This window comes from Excalfactoria chinensis, chromosome 7 (genome assembly GCF_039878825.1).
Source record: "Excalfactoria chinensis isolate bCotChi1 chromosome 7, bCotChi1.hap2, whole genome shotgun sequence".
NCBI lineage: Eukaryota > Metazoa > Chordata > Aves > Galliformes > Phasianidae > Excalfactoria > Excalfactoria chinensis.
The window spans coordinates 1795417-1814220 of NC_092831.1; the positions used below are offsets into that span (position 1 = coordinate 1795417).

The 18804-nt window shown below is 40.9% G+C and overlaps 1 protein-coding gene across 2 annotated transcripts in view; it reads right to left on the reverse strand.

Moving 5' to 3' along the window:
* The window catches only part of EPC2 (enhancer of polycomb homolog 2), a 36627-nt gene that overhangs the window by 1640 nt on the left and 16183 nt on the right, over positions 1 to 18804 (reverse strand). For both annotated transcript variants that reach the window (XM_072341694.1, XM_072341695.1), the window contains exons 3-13: positions 15216 to 15361; positions 12775 to 12981; positions 11918 to 12066; positions 11528 to 11660; positions 10051 to 10242; positions 9610 to 9699; positions 8496 to 8641; positions 8047 to 8390; positions 3522 to 3658; positions 2649 to 2808; positions 823 to 1156 (exon numbers count right to left, since the gene is read on the reverse strand). In XM_072341694.1, coding sequence (XP_072197795.1) covers positions 823 to 1156; positions 2649 to 2808; positions 3522 to 3658; positions 8047 to 8390; positions 8496 to 8641; positions 9610 to 9699; positions 10051 to 10242; positions 11528 to 11660; positions 11918 to 12066; positions 12775 to 12981; positions 15216 to 15361 — 2038 coding nt within the window. The remainder of the gene's footprint in view (positions 1 to 822; positions 1157 to 2648; positions 2809 to 3521; positions 3659 to 8046; positions 8391 to 8495; positions 8642 to 9609; positions 9700 to 10050; positions 10243 to 11527; positions 11661 to 11917; positions 12067 to 12774; positions 12982 to 15215; positions 15362 to 18804) is intronic.

Consider the following 18804-nt stretch of genomic DNA (forward strand, 5'->3'; position numbering starts at 1 on the left):
CACTAGCACAAAAAAATTCTAATTTCTTTCTGACTTTATTACCATTCCCTGTAGAGGAGCCTTAGGTCTATTCAGCTAAGATGGTTCTTTTGCAGGCATATGCTGACTTGACTTGAAACACCCCTGTGACTCGATGGAAACAAGAGCTGAAGGCACTAATGATACAGGAGTACGCTTTAAATGCAATTGCTAATTTAAAAACAGCTTTTCCACTCTCTGCACAGGGACTGTACTATACATGTGGTTCTCCATCTCAAAAACTCTTTTTAACATCTCCGGAAATGTCATGAAATAATCCATAATGGATAAAGCTAATGCTCTTTTTCTGCTTTCTTAACCTATAGACAAGTATTTCTTTTTCGCTTTCAAAGCATCATACAATCCAGCAGAGACCTTTAAAACAGAGCCCAAATGCTGTCATTTTCAAAACCATAAGCAACTACAAACCACTGCCACTCCTGTGGAACACTAAGTAATGGCTAAGTACTCGTAAATGAAAATAATTACACATTATAAAGGCATATGTAGTAAGAGACAGACTGGCTTATATCTGTTTTCTGTTTTGAATTCAGAACACGTACACACATGTATGTATAAAATAGATATGCCAGCCTGCATCTTACATTATGGGTACGTATAGCTGCAGAGAGAATACGTGGAGAGTTTGAAAGAATCTACTTGGCAAGCGCTGAATGAGAAGGGACAAATGAAAATGGTTAGAATGAAGCCACTTAAACACAATGGAAGATCACCAAAACTAGTGTGCTCCAAATTGGCAGCAGTTTTAACTGGAATCTGTGCTCTAACTTGCACTGCGCTTACCTTGCTATACTGCTGATGGCACTGCTAGGAGTTACCTTTGGCACTCTGTCCATACTGGCAGCAACTGTGGCAAGTTTTAAGGCTGTTGGCGATGGTGCTGAAGTCCTTGTATTAATATGCACATTGACTGGAGAAACAACGCTGACATTGTTGAGGTGCACTGCGTTAGTCAGGCAAGAATTGTTCATGGGAAGTGTTTGAGGGCTGCTTGTGCACAACGCTGGAATTAAGTGGTTTGTGGTGGTGTGGCCAACTGTCCTTACAAGCTGTACAGCTGAAATCCCTGGGCTGGATGATAAAGCCATGTTGGTGGAGTACAACGTTCTGGAGGTTCCTGTTGCAAAGCAAATGTCATTAATTAAAAAACATGCCATTTAGATTTAAAGACAAAAGGTTAAATCTCAATAGTAATGATTTAAGTGTATGAGACACTGGAATCATCCCTGTGTTAACTGCTTTGAGGATTCAAACAGATGAAAAGTCTTAGAATTCTTTCCAGTCAAACTAAGGAGTATTTTAAAAGTGTTTGGTTTTGTTTGCTTCATTCACAAAGACATCAGAAGGTGGAAGAGTCTGTAGTGTCAAGGAACTTTCATATTTTCCAGCTTTATGCACCTCTATTTAGGAGCCTTAAAGTTCAACATTCTCCATAAAAGTACATCAGATGGGGACACAGCTCAGCCAGGCAACTATAGAGACTGAGTGAGAAGCCAAGTCCTGATGTTTTGAATCACCTCCTCCCTTATCAGACTGGCAACACCACAAGTTGCTGGGGTCCTCAAGGCAACAGAGTGAGGGGTACAGGACCCCCCCCCAGCTTACAAAGCAGTGCAGTCTGTACTCAAATGCTACAATCAAGCACAGTGCATATTCAAACCGGTGGCTCTCAGGATTCCTCTTCCTATTCACTGATGGAATTTTAAGAAAACTGGATTTAAGAACATTTTCCCCTATTCCTGCAAAAAGCTGGGTTTAGTCAATATGTCAATATGTCCTAATTTAAATCTTCCTATCTGAAGCTGGAATGGCTGTTTTGCATCACTGACATCTACAGCCTTGGAACAGTAACACAAATCTAATTTTATATGCATGTCTGCAATATTTTTCATCAACTGTAAGGCTATCGTGCTGATACATGGTACACACATACACCTGATCCTGTATCCCTCAAAACATTACACTCTCAGATCTGATATTTCAGCAAGTTATACACAGTTGCCCTTTTCTTTACTGGATCAGTTCCACTATATTGATTTTATTCAGCTGTGTTGCACTGTTCCCCCCCCCCCCCCCCCTACTTATTTCACCATTAACCCAGCCTAGCAGAAAGTCTATAAAACTAATCACACCATCAGCTATTAAAACAACAAATTACTATAAAAGCCTTTTATAAGTCAAGTTTCAAAGACCATTTCTCTCAGTAACACAGCAACTGCACCAGCACGGCTGGCATTGCTGCCTCCTGCCAGGGAGGGTCAAAAACAGAGCTCGGGAGCAAGGCAGTGAATAGCAACTTATGAACTTATGTACTTGTGCTTGAATTTGGGAGGAACCTTAAAACACTATCAAGTATCGCTCTGATCACAAAAGATTATTAGAGGGTAAAGCCTATAAGAGAAAATGAAGAACATTCTTCCAAGGGTCAAAGAGCATTGACAGGTTTTATTACCAAACTGATGCACATGCCACAGCACAAAGATGTGTGACATTTAAAACCTTCAGTAACAGTAAAATACACTGAAATACAGGACTTGGGAGAAATGAAATAAGATCATTTGGCACATTCTCTGCTCTGCACAAGACCACGAGTTTTAAGAAATCATCACCTGAAGGCTGGACAACACCATTAATGTTGTTGTGGCTGGGGGTTTGTTCCTTCGTTGCCTCACTGCGACCAGGAGCAGGCGCACTGACCACTGCGGATGCAGCAAAGTGGGCACTGGCTGAATCAAGTGTTTTTGACATACAGTCAGAGGTGCTGGAGCCCTGGGGGAATAAAAAAGTATTTGTTATTTATAATTATACAAGTACAACGTGAAGAACAACATTTGTTAATGTGTTTGAGAAGTTTCCTCCAGGATGGTTACTACGGCCTAAGCTGTCTCCTCTGTCCCTGAACAGAAAATACACACTAACCTAAATCTACAGAATTCTCAGCATTCACAGCACATTCATTCTCATGGAGTAATTCATTCCAAAGCATAATCGCCTACTGAATTCTGGATGTACACACACTCTCATCATTCAGCCTGGAGAAAAGAAGGCTTGCAGGGTGACCTAATTGCATCCTTTATGTACCTAAAAGGAGCCTATAAACAGGAGGGTCAATTCTTTGTAAGGGTAGATAACAGCAGGACAAGGGGAAATGGTTAAACTGAAGGAGGGCAGATTTAGGCTGGATGTCAGGGGGAAGTTCTGTACTCTGAGAATGGTGATGCACTGGAACAGCTGCCCAGAGAGGCTGCAGATGCCCTGTCCATCCCTGCAGGCATTCAAGGCCAGGCTGGATGTGGCTCTGGGCAGCCTGGTCTGCTGGTTGGCGACCCTGCACACAGCAGGGGGTTAGAACTGGATGAGCACTGTGGGCCTTTTCAACCCAGGCCATTCTGTGATTCTATGATATTTAACTTATAACAGAGATAAAAATCACAGCAAGCAAAAAGGAAGACAGGAACATATGACAATGTCAGGTACAGTACCTGTGCTTTTGGATGTGTCTGTTGCGAGGAATGCTGAGATTGTTGTTTCTGTTGAAGCTGGGCAAGTTGTTGCCTCTGCATTTGAACTAACTGCTGTTGATGTGTCTGAAATTGTTCTTCTGTGATACCCCCTGTTACTACAAAAGGAAAGGGAAGCCAGCGTTAAACAGGTCTGCACAGAGCAACCACATCACAGATACAAGAATGGGCCAGTGCTGGATAACCAGTGGGTGAAAACATACACTGTGCCAGATGCTTGCAAAGATCTTCATACAATGCTACACAACAGAGAGGCCAAACTAAATTTGTTCACTGTGTTCTGTTATGAATTAAATCAGTGTTAAAAGAAGGATTCATAGATTCCATGTTTTTTAAGCAACTTCTGTCCCTGGGAGTTTTCTCTCAATACCTTCAAGCAAAAGCTTATAGAAAAATTTCTAACTTCATACTTTTTCCTCCTAAAGGGAATGCTTGGGACTGACCTGAACAGGACTTTCCCTATCAACCTCTATTTCCTTTTAAAAAAATGCTGAGTGCCATAATGGTTTTGATCACTCATGAGAACTTGGTTAACACAATCCCAGTAGTATCACACACCCAACAAGTCAGTATGGGAATGGTGGAGACAAGAAAAGCCGTTCCCAATATTCCTCCCTACCTCAAGAACTGCAAATATGATAAAGTCAAAATACCAGCAAGTGTTTAATGCTAAACCTGAGTTTTGTGCAGTCAAAGCAACTCTGGAACTAAGTTCTCCCAGGAGCAAGTAAAAAGAGAATTCACTTTTCAAAGATTCCCATTAACTACACTTCAGTATTTTGAACTACATACTTCAAAGACCAAAACTGTCATCCATCTTCAACACCTGCATGTTGCAGGAATATCATTCATCTCACCAAGAGACAGTGAGACAACGATTACATTTAATTGAGCTGTCTTTCAGGGCCTGGCTCCTCTGTTTCCTAGCTGTAAGTACTCACCCTTGTGCTGAAATTCTGTTGTAAGAGCCAAAATGCAGACTGACTGTTGACAAATTACATGGGAAACTACTTCTCTGCTGCTTCACCATTAACACAAGTGTCAGCCAGGCTGGCAGAGCACTTAAAATGTTCAGTGACTTACGTTATTCACCCTATTAAATTCTTGGGATTTTATCATTATTTCCAACATAATCTAAAAATCAAGCTTTCCCCCCCAGTTAGCTGTACTTAGATCCCCTCATAGCCTCTTCCCTCTTACTACAAGCTCTTAACTCAAAGTTCAGTCAGCTAAACCTGTTAAGCTTCCTCACAACAGTCTCCTAAAATGTGTTTTGTTACTAAAGGCAACAGAGCCAAGAACAGCATCATGGAACGTTACGTATGTATGTAATTCTATTTTTATGTTCCAAGACACCAAATTCCGTAATGCCTTCTGTTCAAGAGCAAGTCAATTTCATGCAAATAAATACCTAAAATGCATTTAGCCCTAATCAGCTATTATTTGTCTGCAGTACAGGGGCATTTATCTCAACTCTAAGTTGCTGAGTCAAACTGACCATCACTCAGTTTAGGGCTGGCCTACATGTTAAATGCTCTCTCTCTCCCCTCCCTGTTTGACACAGACCAGGAAGCCATGGAACACAGCTGCAGGGTACAGGGCTGATCAGCGTAGCAGCATCCTAATTGCTTTTGCATTCATAAACCTCAGCTCCAGTCAGGCCAGTACCTATCAGCAGGGATTTACTCAGTCACACTGAACTCTGCCGTTAACCTTATGACGAAAGCAGACATTCATTAGCACATCTAGCATCCTTTCATTTTGCCAAATCAAACAACTGATGGCTCCTAAAGACAAGCCCAATTTTTACAATGCTCCAAAGGCAGCCTTTAGGGTCATGGCCAAGTGCAAGCATTCTGTGGATGCCCCATCCCTGCAGGCATTCAAGGCCAGGCTGGATGTGGCTCTGGGCAGCCTGGTATGCTGGTTAGTGGCCCTGCATACGGCAGGGGAGTTGAAACTGGATGATCACTATGGTCCTTTTCAACCCAGGCCATTCTATGATGATTCTATGATTCTACTTTTCATTAAAGCTTCTATTGCCCAGTATTTCAGTTTGCACTGCTAAATATTAGTATCTCCATGTAACCACAGTCTGCGCATACTGAAACACTACAAAATACTACAAAAACTCCCTGTGAGAGTTTGTGGTTTCCTCTCCTGGACATCTTCGGTCTAGGTTACGATGTCATTGCTCTTAGGAGCTTTAATCAAAGATCATCAGTCAGGCTGCCCCACCAGAACAGTACCCCATTAATCTAATTACTCCTGCACGGTATTTATTTCTCAACAGAATACCTCTAAAAAGTAAACCCCTGCTCCATACGCAGAATTCTGTACCTCAGAACGCCATCATCTCCAGTTGTCTTTTGTATCTATGGACACAGTAACTAAGCAGCCGGCTGTCTGAGTGGCTCCCAGGCACTGGCAGCTGACACAGAGTACAGCAAATTGCTGGAGATTTTGCCTACAGCCTAATTCTCACTTCAGTCCCACAAACAAGACGAGTTGCAGTCTAGGAATTCAGCCAGCCAGCTAAGCACTATTCTGCCAAAGTAAGTTGCACCATTGACAAGTTCCTTGTAACCCCCCTCATACACTGCTTATCCTCATCATCAGCTTATCTCATTTATTAAACAGAATCCTTCCAGAGCTGGCTTTGGCAAAGAGACCACATTTGCTTCCCAGGTGCAGCATGTAAACCTGCTGAAAGTTTACACAACTGACTGAAGCGATAAGATTGTTTTAGGGACCTTGTCTCCCTTGTTAGAGCACAAGCAAGAGAAAAATTTAGCTTGGAACTGAGCTTCTTTATTCACACACTGATTAGGCACCTTTATGACAAAACTCGCCATGCAGTTTTGAAGTCTTTGGTTCTGTTTGCACAGTGCCTGGCATTGGGGAAATAGTGCAGTAATTGCTTCATCAATACAGAAGTAAAAATGTAATGTGGAGGTAAGTTTAAAAATGAATAACTGAAGTGAACAACCATCTCCCAGGAAGATCTGCCTTAACAAATGCAGCAGTGGTACCTATGTCTATTACACACACAACCACACTCCGACCCATCCTGCTAAAACTCTCTCGTTACTCACTACGTAGCAAGTATAAAACAGCAGTGCCTCCTCTTGGCTCAGTTACACAGTAAACACTTCTGTTGCTTTACTGCACCTGACCCTTTAGTAGAATTACAGGATCTGTTTCATCGTCTGAATATGGAAACAAAAAGGTCTTCCTAAGCCAAACATTTCCCTGCATAGTGTACTCCAGCTGCTGAGTAATCTCTGCTCACATCTAAACAGTCCTCACAGAGATCATCAGGATCATACAAAATAAACCGCCATTCATTACCATCTTTCACATCCTTGACAAATTCCCTTCTGTCACCTGCATTTGCTTTAACACTGCTTCTCTTAATTCTTATCAATAATCCCATCACACAAAACTGTCCCTTTCTGTTACAGGTGCAACTCTTCAGCCTTTCAAGCTCCTCACAAAAAGAATTATACAAGATATGATCATGGCACATTATGGCTATTCTCTTCATACAGCAGAGAAAATATTCTTGTGCAAATCTCTTCATAAGAGAGCACAGTATAAAGGTTGCAATGGCTATGCAGCAACTGGCTTTAAAAGAGATGGGCCCCTTCCACATCCACATGTTAATTATGGGATTTAGAATCAGCCTATTGTGCCACCCAATTATCTTGTTTTACAATACCAAGTTCTGTATGCACACAATAGAGTGGGAAAACACTCAAATGCTTGTTGATACTTGGTAAGAGATCTCTTCTGGCACATCCCCAACCACCCAGCATTTTAAAGAATAATGCATTTTTTCAGTAGCATCAATTTTAATCACTTGCTTTAAATTAATCCCTTGCTTCATATATTAGTTGTAGTTGAGACTGCTAATGCAAACTTTAAACAGTTTTTTACTTCTGGTAGTTTTTATTCTAAGTTAAGTGATTCTCTATCCAAACCAGCAACAAAGGGCATACAAAGGTTAGAACAGCATTGCATATATTTGATAGTCTTGTGAAGATTCTATTGAATATTTTTTAGCTTAAAGCATATGTGAATTGCCATCCTGCTCATCTGGAGCTGTCAGGTCACAAAACTGAACGGTAAAAGACAGCTGCACTAAGTGTGGGAGTTTGACATCAACCTTAGGGGAGAAGGAAATCCCCATCATTATGCACTCCTTAAACAAGGTTAGGCTGATAAACTACATGTAAGCACTGCTGCCAAACAGAATCCCTCCTTCACATCTCACATGTTTAATTTCACCACTTTATCATGATCCCATCTAAACTACAATTAAAGCAGAAGAACTTAAAATCTCTGAGAAATACCTAAGAGTTACCTTGTATCATTGGGTTTAGTTACACATCTTTAGTTAAAATGGTTTCAGTCCAGTCCCAAGAACAAAAGCACCAGAACTTACTATTTGAAGTACTGTAAGAGTTAAAATCCTTCTGCCTACCTGATATGCCATTCTTGCTGGTGTTCAATAAAGCTACAGATGCTGCAGAAACTCTTTTATTATTCACAGTCTGCCCTGGTTTCCTTGAGGTACATTCTTCGCTATCGCTGTCCTGTAGATTTAGTAGCCTTGGCTGAAAACACTGCAGTCGACATGATCTGATATTGCTTAGTATTTCAGAAAGGGACAGTCTGTTTTCACAACGTTTATTGGAAGCATTGGTCCGTGAAAAATTAGAAGAAAAGTCTAAAGTCTGGGAAGAGCTTGAAAAACTATTCAGCATTTCCGGGTCAATCTGTCTCAAGACAGGATCATGTTCTGTGGATATTCGGTCCATTATAACCCTGATTTTAAGAGATGGAAAAAGAAAGGATGTTATTTATGTCTCTTACATATACACATGCTTTTATACTTTGAAGGGAAACAGAGTGAAAACAATGCAACTGTACCTTCCACCCCTGCCAACTCGTCTTCTTGCAAATCCTATACACCTTCTTGGAATTGTAAGGGTTGTAAGGCAATGCCTGAACCTCAGTTTGTCCAATTCTGCCAATTCTGAATTTTCATAGGAAGAATTAGTTTGGTCCAAACGAGGCTGTAAAGAATAAAAGAGATGATTTTGCACATTCCTGAAAGCATGAAGTAGTTTGCAGTATTCTCTGAGTGAACACAATAGCAAAACACCTGTGTGGCAGGAACAGAAGCAGATGCCAGCACACATTTGAGTTGTGCAAACAACTTTCAGCACAACTTGTAGGAGATGCCTGTGCTCTAACCTGAGTACTCAGGAAGAATGTCTGGGCTTCTGGAGCAGACAACCTAACAACTCAGTTACTTCTCCAGTGAGTTATAGGCAGCCTTAAAGACTATACAGTCACAAACTTTATTTTGCCATGCAACTTCACCTCTCTGGTAGAAAGCGAGCAAAGTAAAACCAGACCCAACATGTCGCATTGCTTCTGTTGGTCCTCCACACACAACAGCTCCCCATCTACAAACCTATATTCAGTATGAAGTTTTAATATCAGTGGATCTGAGAATATGATGGACATTTAATGAGACCTTCTCCTTTGCTCGCTGCTACAATTGCAATGTAATGTTCTTCCAACATATCATCAGCTTGCAATAATTCAAAAGAAAGATTCAGTTTAACTACACAAAAAAAATCTGTAACAGACTAAGACTCTTTGCTTTCACAACCAACCCCAATCAACACCCACATCTGAGAACTAAGACAAGTAGCATCCCATGAGCTTCACAAGCTGGGAACAAAGGATGCTTTAGGAGAACCAAGGGAAATGTATGGAAGGGGTGGGAGTCCTCCCATTCAAACAGTGGTTGAACAAGGCTGCTGGCAATACTTTGTACCTTTAGAAGTCAGAGGAACAGCACAGGGAGAAACATTCTTGAGAAAAACTCAGATTTTCTTTGGAGTCACCAAATCGCCAAGGTTTTCATAACAAAAGTGGGACTAAAAGAACTATTCCACTGACAGTATGACAATGAAAACAAAAACAAAACAAGAACACCCAACACACTAAATGCAACAGCAGATAGCCTTACAGCATAATACTGGCATCCTGCTCTTCTCCTGAAAGCACAAGGTCCATCAGGATCATTTTCCTCTTCCGCTTCTGATACCGGTGAGGGTACCTAAGCCAGAAAGCAAAGTTATTCTTCCAACTGTCTTATGCATATAATACAGTTATTAAAATACATAATATATAGTATCCAATTGACTAATATGGTAAAAGCATATTTTTATACAAGTTTGCATTTGATATATTTTATAAATATATAAACTTTACATATATAAAGTTTATATAAAGTTCTCCAAAACACGATTTGGAAGATGAAATAAACTCAAAGAGCTTCTGCAAATGTCTTGCATGCAGATCAACTGTCCAACACAGTTATTCACCACTTCAAGCTATCTTGTCCATATTCCAGATAGCTGAGTTCTCCACTTTCTGTAGGCTAAAAGAAATTGTAATGGACTATTACCTGCGGGAACTCATCTTCATCTGAGCTGTGGAAGTCGTACTGCTTGATATCACTCTTGTTGATAACAGGCAAGGGCTCAGCAGAGGGCTGTTGAGCAGTTACCACACACTCCATTTTCGGTTTCTTCAGATACTTCTTCTTCTGACGTACAACATCTGATATCTCCTCCTTTAGAGATGAATGATGAGGATGCTGTTTGTGAAAAACAGGAAGAGTTCCAACAAATAAAAGCATGTAACTAATGTAGTTTCTTCACCTCGTGGCTTAGACAAACATGACTGCTCATCTTCCAGGGCTCTCAACATGCTGCACTAGCTGACAATTTCAGATACACTGCAAAATTTATTCAAAACGTCTGGAAACCTCAAAACCGTACTTCAAATTGTCTTTGCAGAAGTTTACGAATAAACTGAAAGCTTTCATGCTATGTGACTACATTAAGAGGTTCCTTTCTTTTCATCACCCTCAGGATACTGTAATTGGAATGCCTATTCCAATTGCTTTCTGAGGTCTCAGTTTCCTATGCCAATAAGCTACTGTTTTCTTAATTGCTCAAATCTGTTCACAAGAAACATTTTATGTTCTCCAGTTCTCACATGGCTTGTGTTTCTTGTAAGATCTCATGCTACTAGCTTTTGCAATGTTTTTATTTCATTTTTAAGATTTTGCTAACATTAATCCTCTCCAGCAAGCAAGTAAGCAACTGCAGCAAAATTAAACTGTTATTCGAACACAGACATTTTACAGCTTCAAAGCTCTCCAATTAATGATTACTTTCCCTTCCAAAATTTTCAATTAATGAGTAAAAGCCACAGAAGCTTTTTGAAAAACTCTTTAATTCTTCCCCCAAATTACCACTTGTCAGTAGCTGCCTGACTGAAACTAACTCCAGTTCAGCTTCATAAACCAGAGATGAGAAACAGCAGGCACAATTCCCAGCAGAGGAAGGGAAGGGATCTGTACCACATCCAGTGACCACTGGGTGTCGCAGGTGCTAAATACAAACTTCAAAAGGGCTTCAACTCCCTAGCTTTACAGATGGGCATTTATAGCACTTAATTCCAAACAGCTCCTAGAATCCTCCAGCATTCTTGCTGTAAATCAGCAGACTGTCTTTGCACTGAGGGCTAACCAGTACTCATGGACAATAGTACAAGAAAAAGGCAGTGTTCTAAGCGCTTGTCAATGGGAAAACAATTCACTGCTTGGCCATCTCAGTGTTGTTCTTTTGCACACTAAACAGCATTCATGTTGACATCACCTTACAATGAAAGGGACAGAACTGTGAGAAGAGAAAATGAAGGCTACCACAAAGCTGTTTGTTTGGAGGGCGATGGCCAATTCTTTTAAAGCTTAGGTGAGAAAGAAACTAAACATTTAAACTAAACAGCAAACATATCAATCTGCTAGACAATTTTCTAACGCAAACACCTGCAGGGTACAGGCAACAGGAGACTTGAAGCAGAAGGAAGATTACCTTAATTTTACATTCTTGAACTTTGTGATGATTTCCATTATGAAGAACGGATGCAGTTGTGCTCATCTCTTTTTCAGGTCTGTTAAGCTTCACTTCATTGAGAATTTCACCTCCATAATCACCCAAATGGTATCTTAAAAAAAAAAAAAGTTAATTAAAATAGTGCATTTCCACTGGGAAACATCAGAGGAATAAGGAACAGGCAAAGAGGCTGCATAAAAACCTTTCTGTTTTAGCTTCTGAAGTCTACATAAGTAATATATGCCTCCAGCCATGCATGTGTGCAAAAGAAGATCATCCATACAGGAATAAATCACAGGAGCTGTTTTCAAACCTATTTAATGAGAAGTAAAACCTTAGAGTTATAAGTGACATCATTTGCAAGCTTACCTTTTCTCTACAACTTCCAATGTTAAATGCAGTAACTCGCGTTTTGTCTTCTCTCTCCTCTTAATCATCTCCAGAATTGTTATGGCTCTGCTAAACTCTCTTCTTAACTTCAACATCTTCTCGTAAGACGCTTCATCATTCTTTCGATTCTGTTGAAAGATTAAGCAAATTTTATGCCAAAAGCAAAACCCACTGGGAATAACTAGCACTAGTTCAGCAAAAACAACCCACATAATGCTGCTCAAAGTGAGAGTCAATGAGATCAGGATAAACTTTTCATAAGGCCCGATCTAGTTGGGATAGACAGCACAAAAAGCAAAAGAAAATCTTTTATTTGAAAAGGAACTCTTCAGTTGTTTTCCCCATGTTTTTTCTACTCAGATTGTATTCCAGCCCAAGGGAAGCTCATCACAAGAATGAATTCAGGACTTCGTGCCTAAAGGTTTTCTTTAACCTTGTTTCTACACACGATAAGGATGTGTGTATCTACATACAAGTTTGTCATTATCCAGTATTTTATCATGATCATTAATGCTACAAATACAAAACCTGAATTGTTTAATAGTCAAAGGAAGAGAGATTTCCCCTCTTCCACCGAAGCAATATGCAAGCCTATAAATTACCCTTGGACTTCCAGCCTTCCAAGAAATTGTCACATACTAAATGGACACAAAACTGATACATTACAAACTGCCTACATCATTGAACAGATTTGAAATTGAGGTGGGTCCTCCAATATCGCAACTATTGACAAGCAACCACATCAAGAACTGCAGATAGCATTGGACTGATTCTGCCATCTGTTGGAAAGGAATCAAAACAGTTCCCAGCCAAGTAGGATTGAAATGGCAAGTTACCTTTCTTGTCTGCATTTTCTCGGTTCTCCTCCGAAAGGCAACATAAGGGTCATTGTTGGTGGAGCCATCCCTCTTTTCCTGTTTGATTTGGGGGATGAGAGATGGCCCTCTGCAGTTCTTACGCTTTCTTACCCAGTAGTCATATACAGCCTTAATAAGGTAGTCATCCTCATTTAGCAGCAATTTAGCTTCCTGAAGTGTAACGAGCTGAAAGAGAAAATGCAAAGGGCACAGTTGAGATGCGTAAAGCAAGGAGAAAGTCACTGCACATTCAAATGCCTTGCACACTTCTTAAATAAACTTGATCCTTTTCTAGCACAAGGGAGAAAGGAATATTCACCTAAATCCAAGCATTTAAGCTGATTGTCCTAACTTAAACAAACAGTTCCTGACTCTTCCGGATCAGTACGATCAGCTCTCAGAACCCTTTATACAAGTCCACAACTTCATCTTCTCTTCACAAAATACTAAAACAGTGTTGATACCATTACAGGCACAGGGCCTAAATGACTTACTATCAAATCACAATCAGCAGACTAATCATTGACTTATTTCGCTCCCCTAAATAAAGGGGAAAAAAATCTTACTGGTGAAACATTATTAACATCTGATTACTTGCAGTTTGATGTTGTACACAGTAAAGAATCTTTCAGTGAAATCAAGATATGTTCTAAAGCAAATTACTACCATATTTTTTTCCCCAAAAAATGCTTACTCTGTGATAGAAAAGGACAATGACCTTCCATAGTTATCACAGCCCAGGGATACACAGACATTCATTTCTTACACAAGTTATTTCAGTAGGAGGTAGTTAAAATTCAGATAATAATTACATTATTGTCATATGTTATACTTCTATATTGAAATCACACCAAATAAATGTAAAAGCCATCACTGAGCAACCAATGTATGAGTTTAACACTTTCAGATCTTAAACCTACTTATTAAATAATAGAAAATAATCTCTATTATTACTTAAAATAGAAGCCTGACAGAACTTCATCTTTACCATACTTGAAAAATATCAAAAAGAAGCTTGAATTTGAACTTGCAGTTTCGCAAACAGTATTTCAAACTACATTAAACCTTGTCTCTACATTAGGATCATCAGAAAAAGAAACAATACATTTAAGAAAAATAAGGACACCTTAAGTCTAACCACTGCTTCTATAGATGTAGTAGTTGCAGCCAGAATAAAACAAAACCCAAACTATAGCAGAAAGAGATCTAAGAAAAAAAAAATGGACCTGCTTATGGAGGAGGGTGAGGGAAAAGAAGGTTCCTAATCCCCTGTACTTATGACAGCGTGCAGTGTTACAGCAATCCTGCATCTGTCCTAATAAGAACAGACACCAGCCTGGTTAAATCAAACCAGTCTTCCGGTTCTTGAACTTCATTACTCAAGCAATCAGTAATGAAAGCAACGTAAGGACAATACATGAGAAGTGTAACCAGCTGCCTTAACTGGAAGCCAGGATAGAGGTACCAACAGTAAAGCTCTAAAAGATCCAAGTGCCACATACTCCACGTGCATCCTTTAATGTATTTGACAATTTCTTCTTCACATTCCATCCTCTCCACATAGTAACGTCTCTTTACCCAATGCTCACTGAGCTCTCCAAAAGAGGCAGAGAACACAAGAGCTTGCCTCTTACAATGTAGCACCAAACTACATCAAATTAAGCAGCTGTGGCAGAGCTACAGATCCTGCAGCAGATGTTTCACTCCCACATAATGCCCATCTTGCCGAGTAATAACTTATTTTTTCAAGCTTACCTTTCAGAACCTGGTCCTTCTCATGTAGTTTTTGAGCCATGTTTTGGCTTTTAAGACCTTTCTCCAGACAGTGGTCTCCTGGAACACCTCAAGAACTTACTACTAAAATATTAGCACCCTTGTGATAAAATAATTGGCAGCTCATGCTTGCTCCTGGAGCATATAGCTTCCTTTCTTACGTCACTGCAGTCTATATCACAAGGGTTCAATCTCAACAAAGGCTTTGCTTCACTGTCCATGCTTCTAACCTCCAAACTGAAGACAATGCCCACTGTGCCAAGCAAAACAAAAAGATTTGGATTCTGATATGCTCAGATCTGTACACCTACCAACCACTGTCAGCTTCTTTCATGCCAATATGGGTGAAAGCAGATACTTTCAGTTGTCCCCTTCTAAAGTATCATGGATGGGAATTACAATTTAAAACCATCTCCTCTTATCACCACCACACGCACCCACCCACCACCCAACCACTCTCCCTCCCTCCCCCTATTTTCCTGCTACCAATACTGACAACAAGTGACAGCAGTGCAATTTCTATGTGCCTGCAGTCACACAAGAATACTTAGCAGCAAATAAATAAAACTGAGCAATGAATGAGAACTACTCAGCCAGAAAACTCACAGATGAGTATACTTTAGCCATTTCTTAACATAGTAAAATACCTGACTAGAACTGGCTTTTTCAAGTCTGTCAATCATTATTTCAAACTGCAGTGGCTTGATTTCCATCTTCCGATTTAGTCTGTTCAATAAGGTTTCATCTTCAGAGTCCATATCATAATCCGGCTGTTCATTGTCCAGATTAAAGGCTGAAACAAAAAACACACAAGCACAAAGCGAGTGAATACAGAAGCATGCATCCAACAGTCAGAAGTAAAAAACATCAATCAAATTAGCAGATCTCCACCATAACACTTCTCTTTCTGCTATGAGTGTGCCCACATAGAAGCACTAAAACAGTATTTAGAAGTTTCTTGTGTTTGTATCTTTCTGCGTAAGGGGAAATCATGCTCTCTTTTGATGTGGTTTGAAAGGGAGAAAGAAAATAAGACTTTTCTTACAAAAACTATCATAGGAGCATACAAATTTTAATATCTCTTTGCAAAATAAAAGCAAAAATGCTTCTTGGTGATGTTACAATGCAAATCCTCCACATTAAGATCCTTAACAATTAAGATAGTTTTTAGTCAAACCTCATACTTATAGAAAAGTACTGAAGTTCCTATACAATTTGTTGCCCATTTTAAAGTAACTCAATTACGTTACTAAAATACTTAATGAAGTAAACTTGTTTAAAGTACAACACTGTGTAAAACCATAGAATGGCTTGGGTAGAAAGGGCCCTTGGAGATCACCTAGATTCGAGGCCCTGCTGCAGCTGGGCTGCCAACCACTAGATTAGACAGCCTAGGAGCCCATCCAGCCTGGCCTTGAGTGCCTGCATAGATGGGGCATCCACAGCTTCTCTGGACAGCCTGTGCCAGCCCCCCCGCACCCACTGAGAGAAGAATTTTTTCCTAACATCTATCTAACCTAAACCTCTTTCAGTTTAAATCCATTCCCCTCAGTTCTATTACTATCTACCTGTATAGAAAGTCGGTGCTCCTCCTGCCTGTAAGCTCCTTTCAAGTACTGGAAGGTCACAGTGAGGTCTTCCCGCAGCCTTCTCTTCTCCAAGCTAAACAAGCCCAGCTCCCTCAACTTTGCATCACAGGAGAGGTACTCCAGCCCTCTGATCATCTTCATGGCCCTCCTCTGGACCAACTGCAACAGCTCTGCAGCTTTCTTGTGCTGGGGACCCCAAGCCTGGGCACAGCACTTCAGATGAAGCCTCACAAGGGCAGAGTAGAGGGGGACAGTCCCCTACCTCACCCCACTGCAACCCGTCTGTTGATGCAGCCCAGGATACCATTGGCCTTCCGGACTGCAAGTACACACTGCGGGCTTATGCCCCACTTTTCATCCATCAGGACGCCAAAGTCCTTCTCTGTAGAGCTGCTCTCTAGGACTTCATCTCCCCAGTTTGTATTCATATGTAGGATTGCTGCAACCCACGTGCAACACCCTGCACTTGGCCTTACTGAACCTCGTTAGGTTCTCTTGGGCTCACATTTCAAGACTGTCCAGGTCTCTCTGAATAGTACCCCTTCCTTCTATCATAGTATCATTCAGATACCATAGCAGGAAATTTCACAATAGTAACTGCAACACTCCAAATAATTCAACCAACAAATTACTTGACAGCACTGAGCATTTACGGACATATATATTCTATGTGCATTAGACAACAAACCAAAGCTCCAACTTATCTCTTTCTTCTTAAGTCACAGCTATATCTGAGCAGCAGCTTTAAGGAACTCTGCTCCCAAGCTTCCTGGTGCAATTTGAGGTGATGCAGGAAACAGCAGAACCGTGAGAATAATGCTACAAAAATAGCTTCAAAGCAAGTTAGAGCATACTGCTTCGTACAGCACAGACAGTCGACTACTACACAGTAATGCATTCCTTCCACATAGCAGACCAGCCCAAGAGTGCTCCTTCTGTGTTCCCATGCAATAATTTAGCTTCAACCACTGCCAACACGCAAAACAATTTATTTAGCCTTGCACGAAAGCTGGAGAGAGGCATTCACACACAACATGTCAGAAGAGGCAGGCAGCAATCCCTTACTGTTCTCAGCTGTGAACTGCTACCTCCCTTCACTGTACTAATTCTGAGAGTAGCACTTAATCAGAAGCTTCTCTGGCTTAACACATACTGTAAACAAACTCTAAAAATATATTCCAACAAAATACTACTACTACTGCAGTACAACTATGTTTTAATTGGATTATTAATACTATTAATTCAGTGAAGTGGCCATGCAGATGGTACAAAGGCACATTGCACTGTTATTGGGCATACGACCCACATCGCCTCTAAACAAAAGTACAAATCAACAGCTGTACATCAGACTGACACTTGTACAGTTTGCACCACTTGGATCCTGCTGCTTCAGTGGCGGCAAGCTGAGATCAAAACTAAGAATATTAGTTAAAATACGCAGCTCTGTAAGACTGCGTTTATTTAAAAAAAATAAAACAAAAATCACCAAGCAGGGCCATGCAACTGAAAGGAGGTTACTACAGCTCATGGGGGGACAGCCAGTAAATAAGCAAACAGCAGTGAGCTAGCCAGTGTCAGTGCAGAGACTAATGCAACCACCTGGGCAGGGCACTTTCAGTCCTGTAAGCTTTGCTCCAGTTTCTCACTGTGGCCCTGAAGAGGCAGAGTGCAAACAAGGCGGCCTGTCCCACAGGAGCTCTAACCCACTGCCTCCAAGCTCTGCTGCACTGTGCGATGCTGCTGAAAGCCTCTCCCCACAGAGAGATACTTGTGACCCAAGCTAAACAGAGAGGATATCCACATTGCTTTGCAAGGGCTCTCCAAGCACTACAGCAGGTCTCTGCTCCACAAGCTGGGTTGAACCAGGTTTCCACAGTTGATCTCGGAAAGCCAGGAGAGCCCAGAAGAGGCACTGTTTGTTTGTACTCAGACACAAAAACACCCAGCCCATTACCTGCCAGTAGACAAGCCAGTAATTCCTTGTGAACAGGATGCTAAGTCAACTTTTGTTTTAAAAACCAGAGCATCAGTGAGCATGGGGAGCATCGTGACAGAGGAGATACTGTTCACCTGTAAGCTGGGAGCAGTGCTTGTAAACCTGCCCTCATTTCCACACTGAGGAAAGCAAGAGTTGCTGGAAATACCTGAGCCATGCGTGACCCAGGAAACAATCATTAAAAGAAAAAGAAGAAGAAACAACAAAAGCCAACCTCAACACCATCATCTCCACAAAACCATTTTGACAATCAAATTGACTAGATACAGAAGATAAAAGGTATCCAGTATGCACTTGTCAGGAGCACTGGATAAATCCAGTCTCATTTTGCTCCACAAAAGCATACAGGTTATGTCAGAGCAGCGGCAGCCTGTGCCCCACACACACACACACACACACACACACACACACACACACACACACACACAGCCTTTCATACTTTCTAGCAATGCTTTTCATCTGGCAGTGCTTCTCACACTGTTTGTCATGGCCTGTGCTTACCAACATAGCTCAGCTGAAATGAAAGGGAGGTTACATGGAGGCCACAGGTTAATGACACTGAGGCAATGGAAATAACAACTGCATTCCAAAAGAAATACATGATTACCACTCTTTAGCTGCTGCATGCAATCACAAGGAGTTAATTAACCC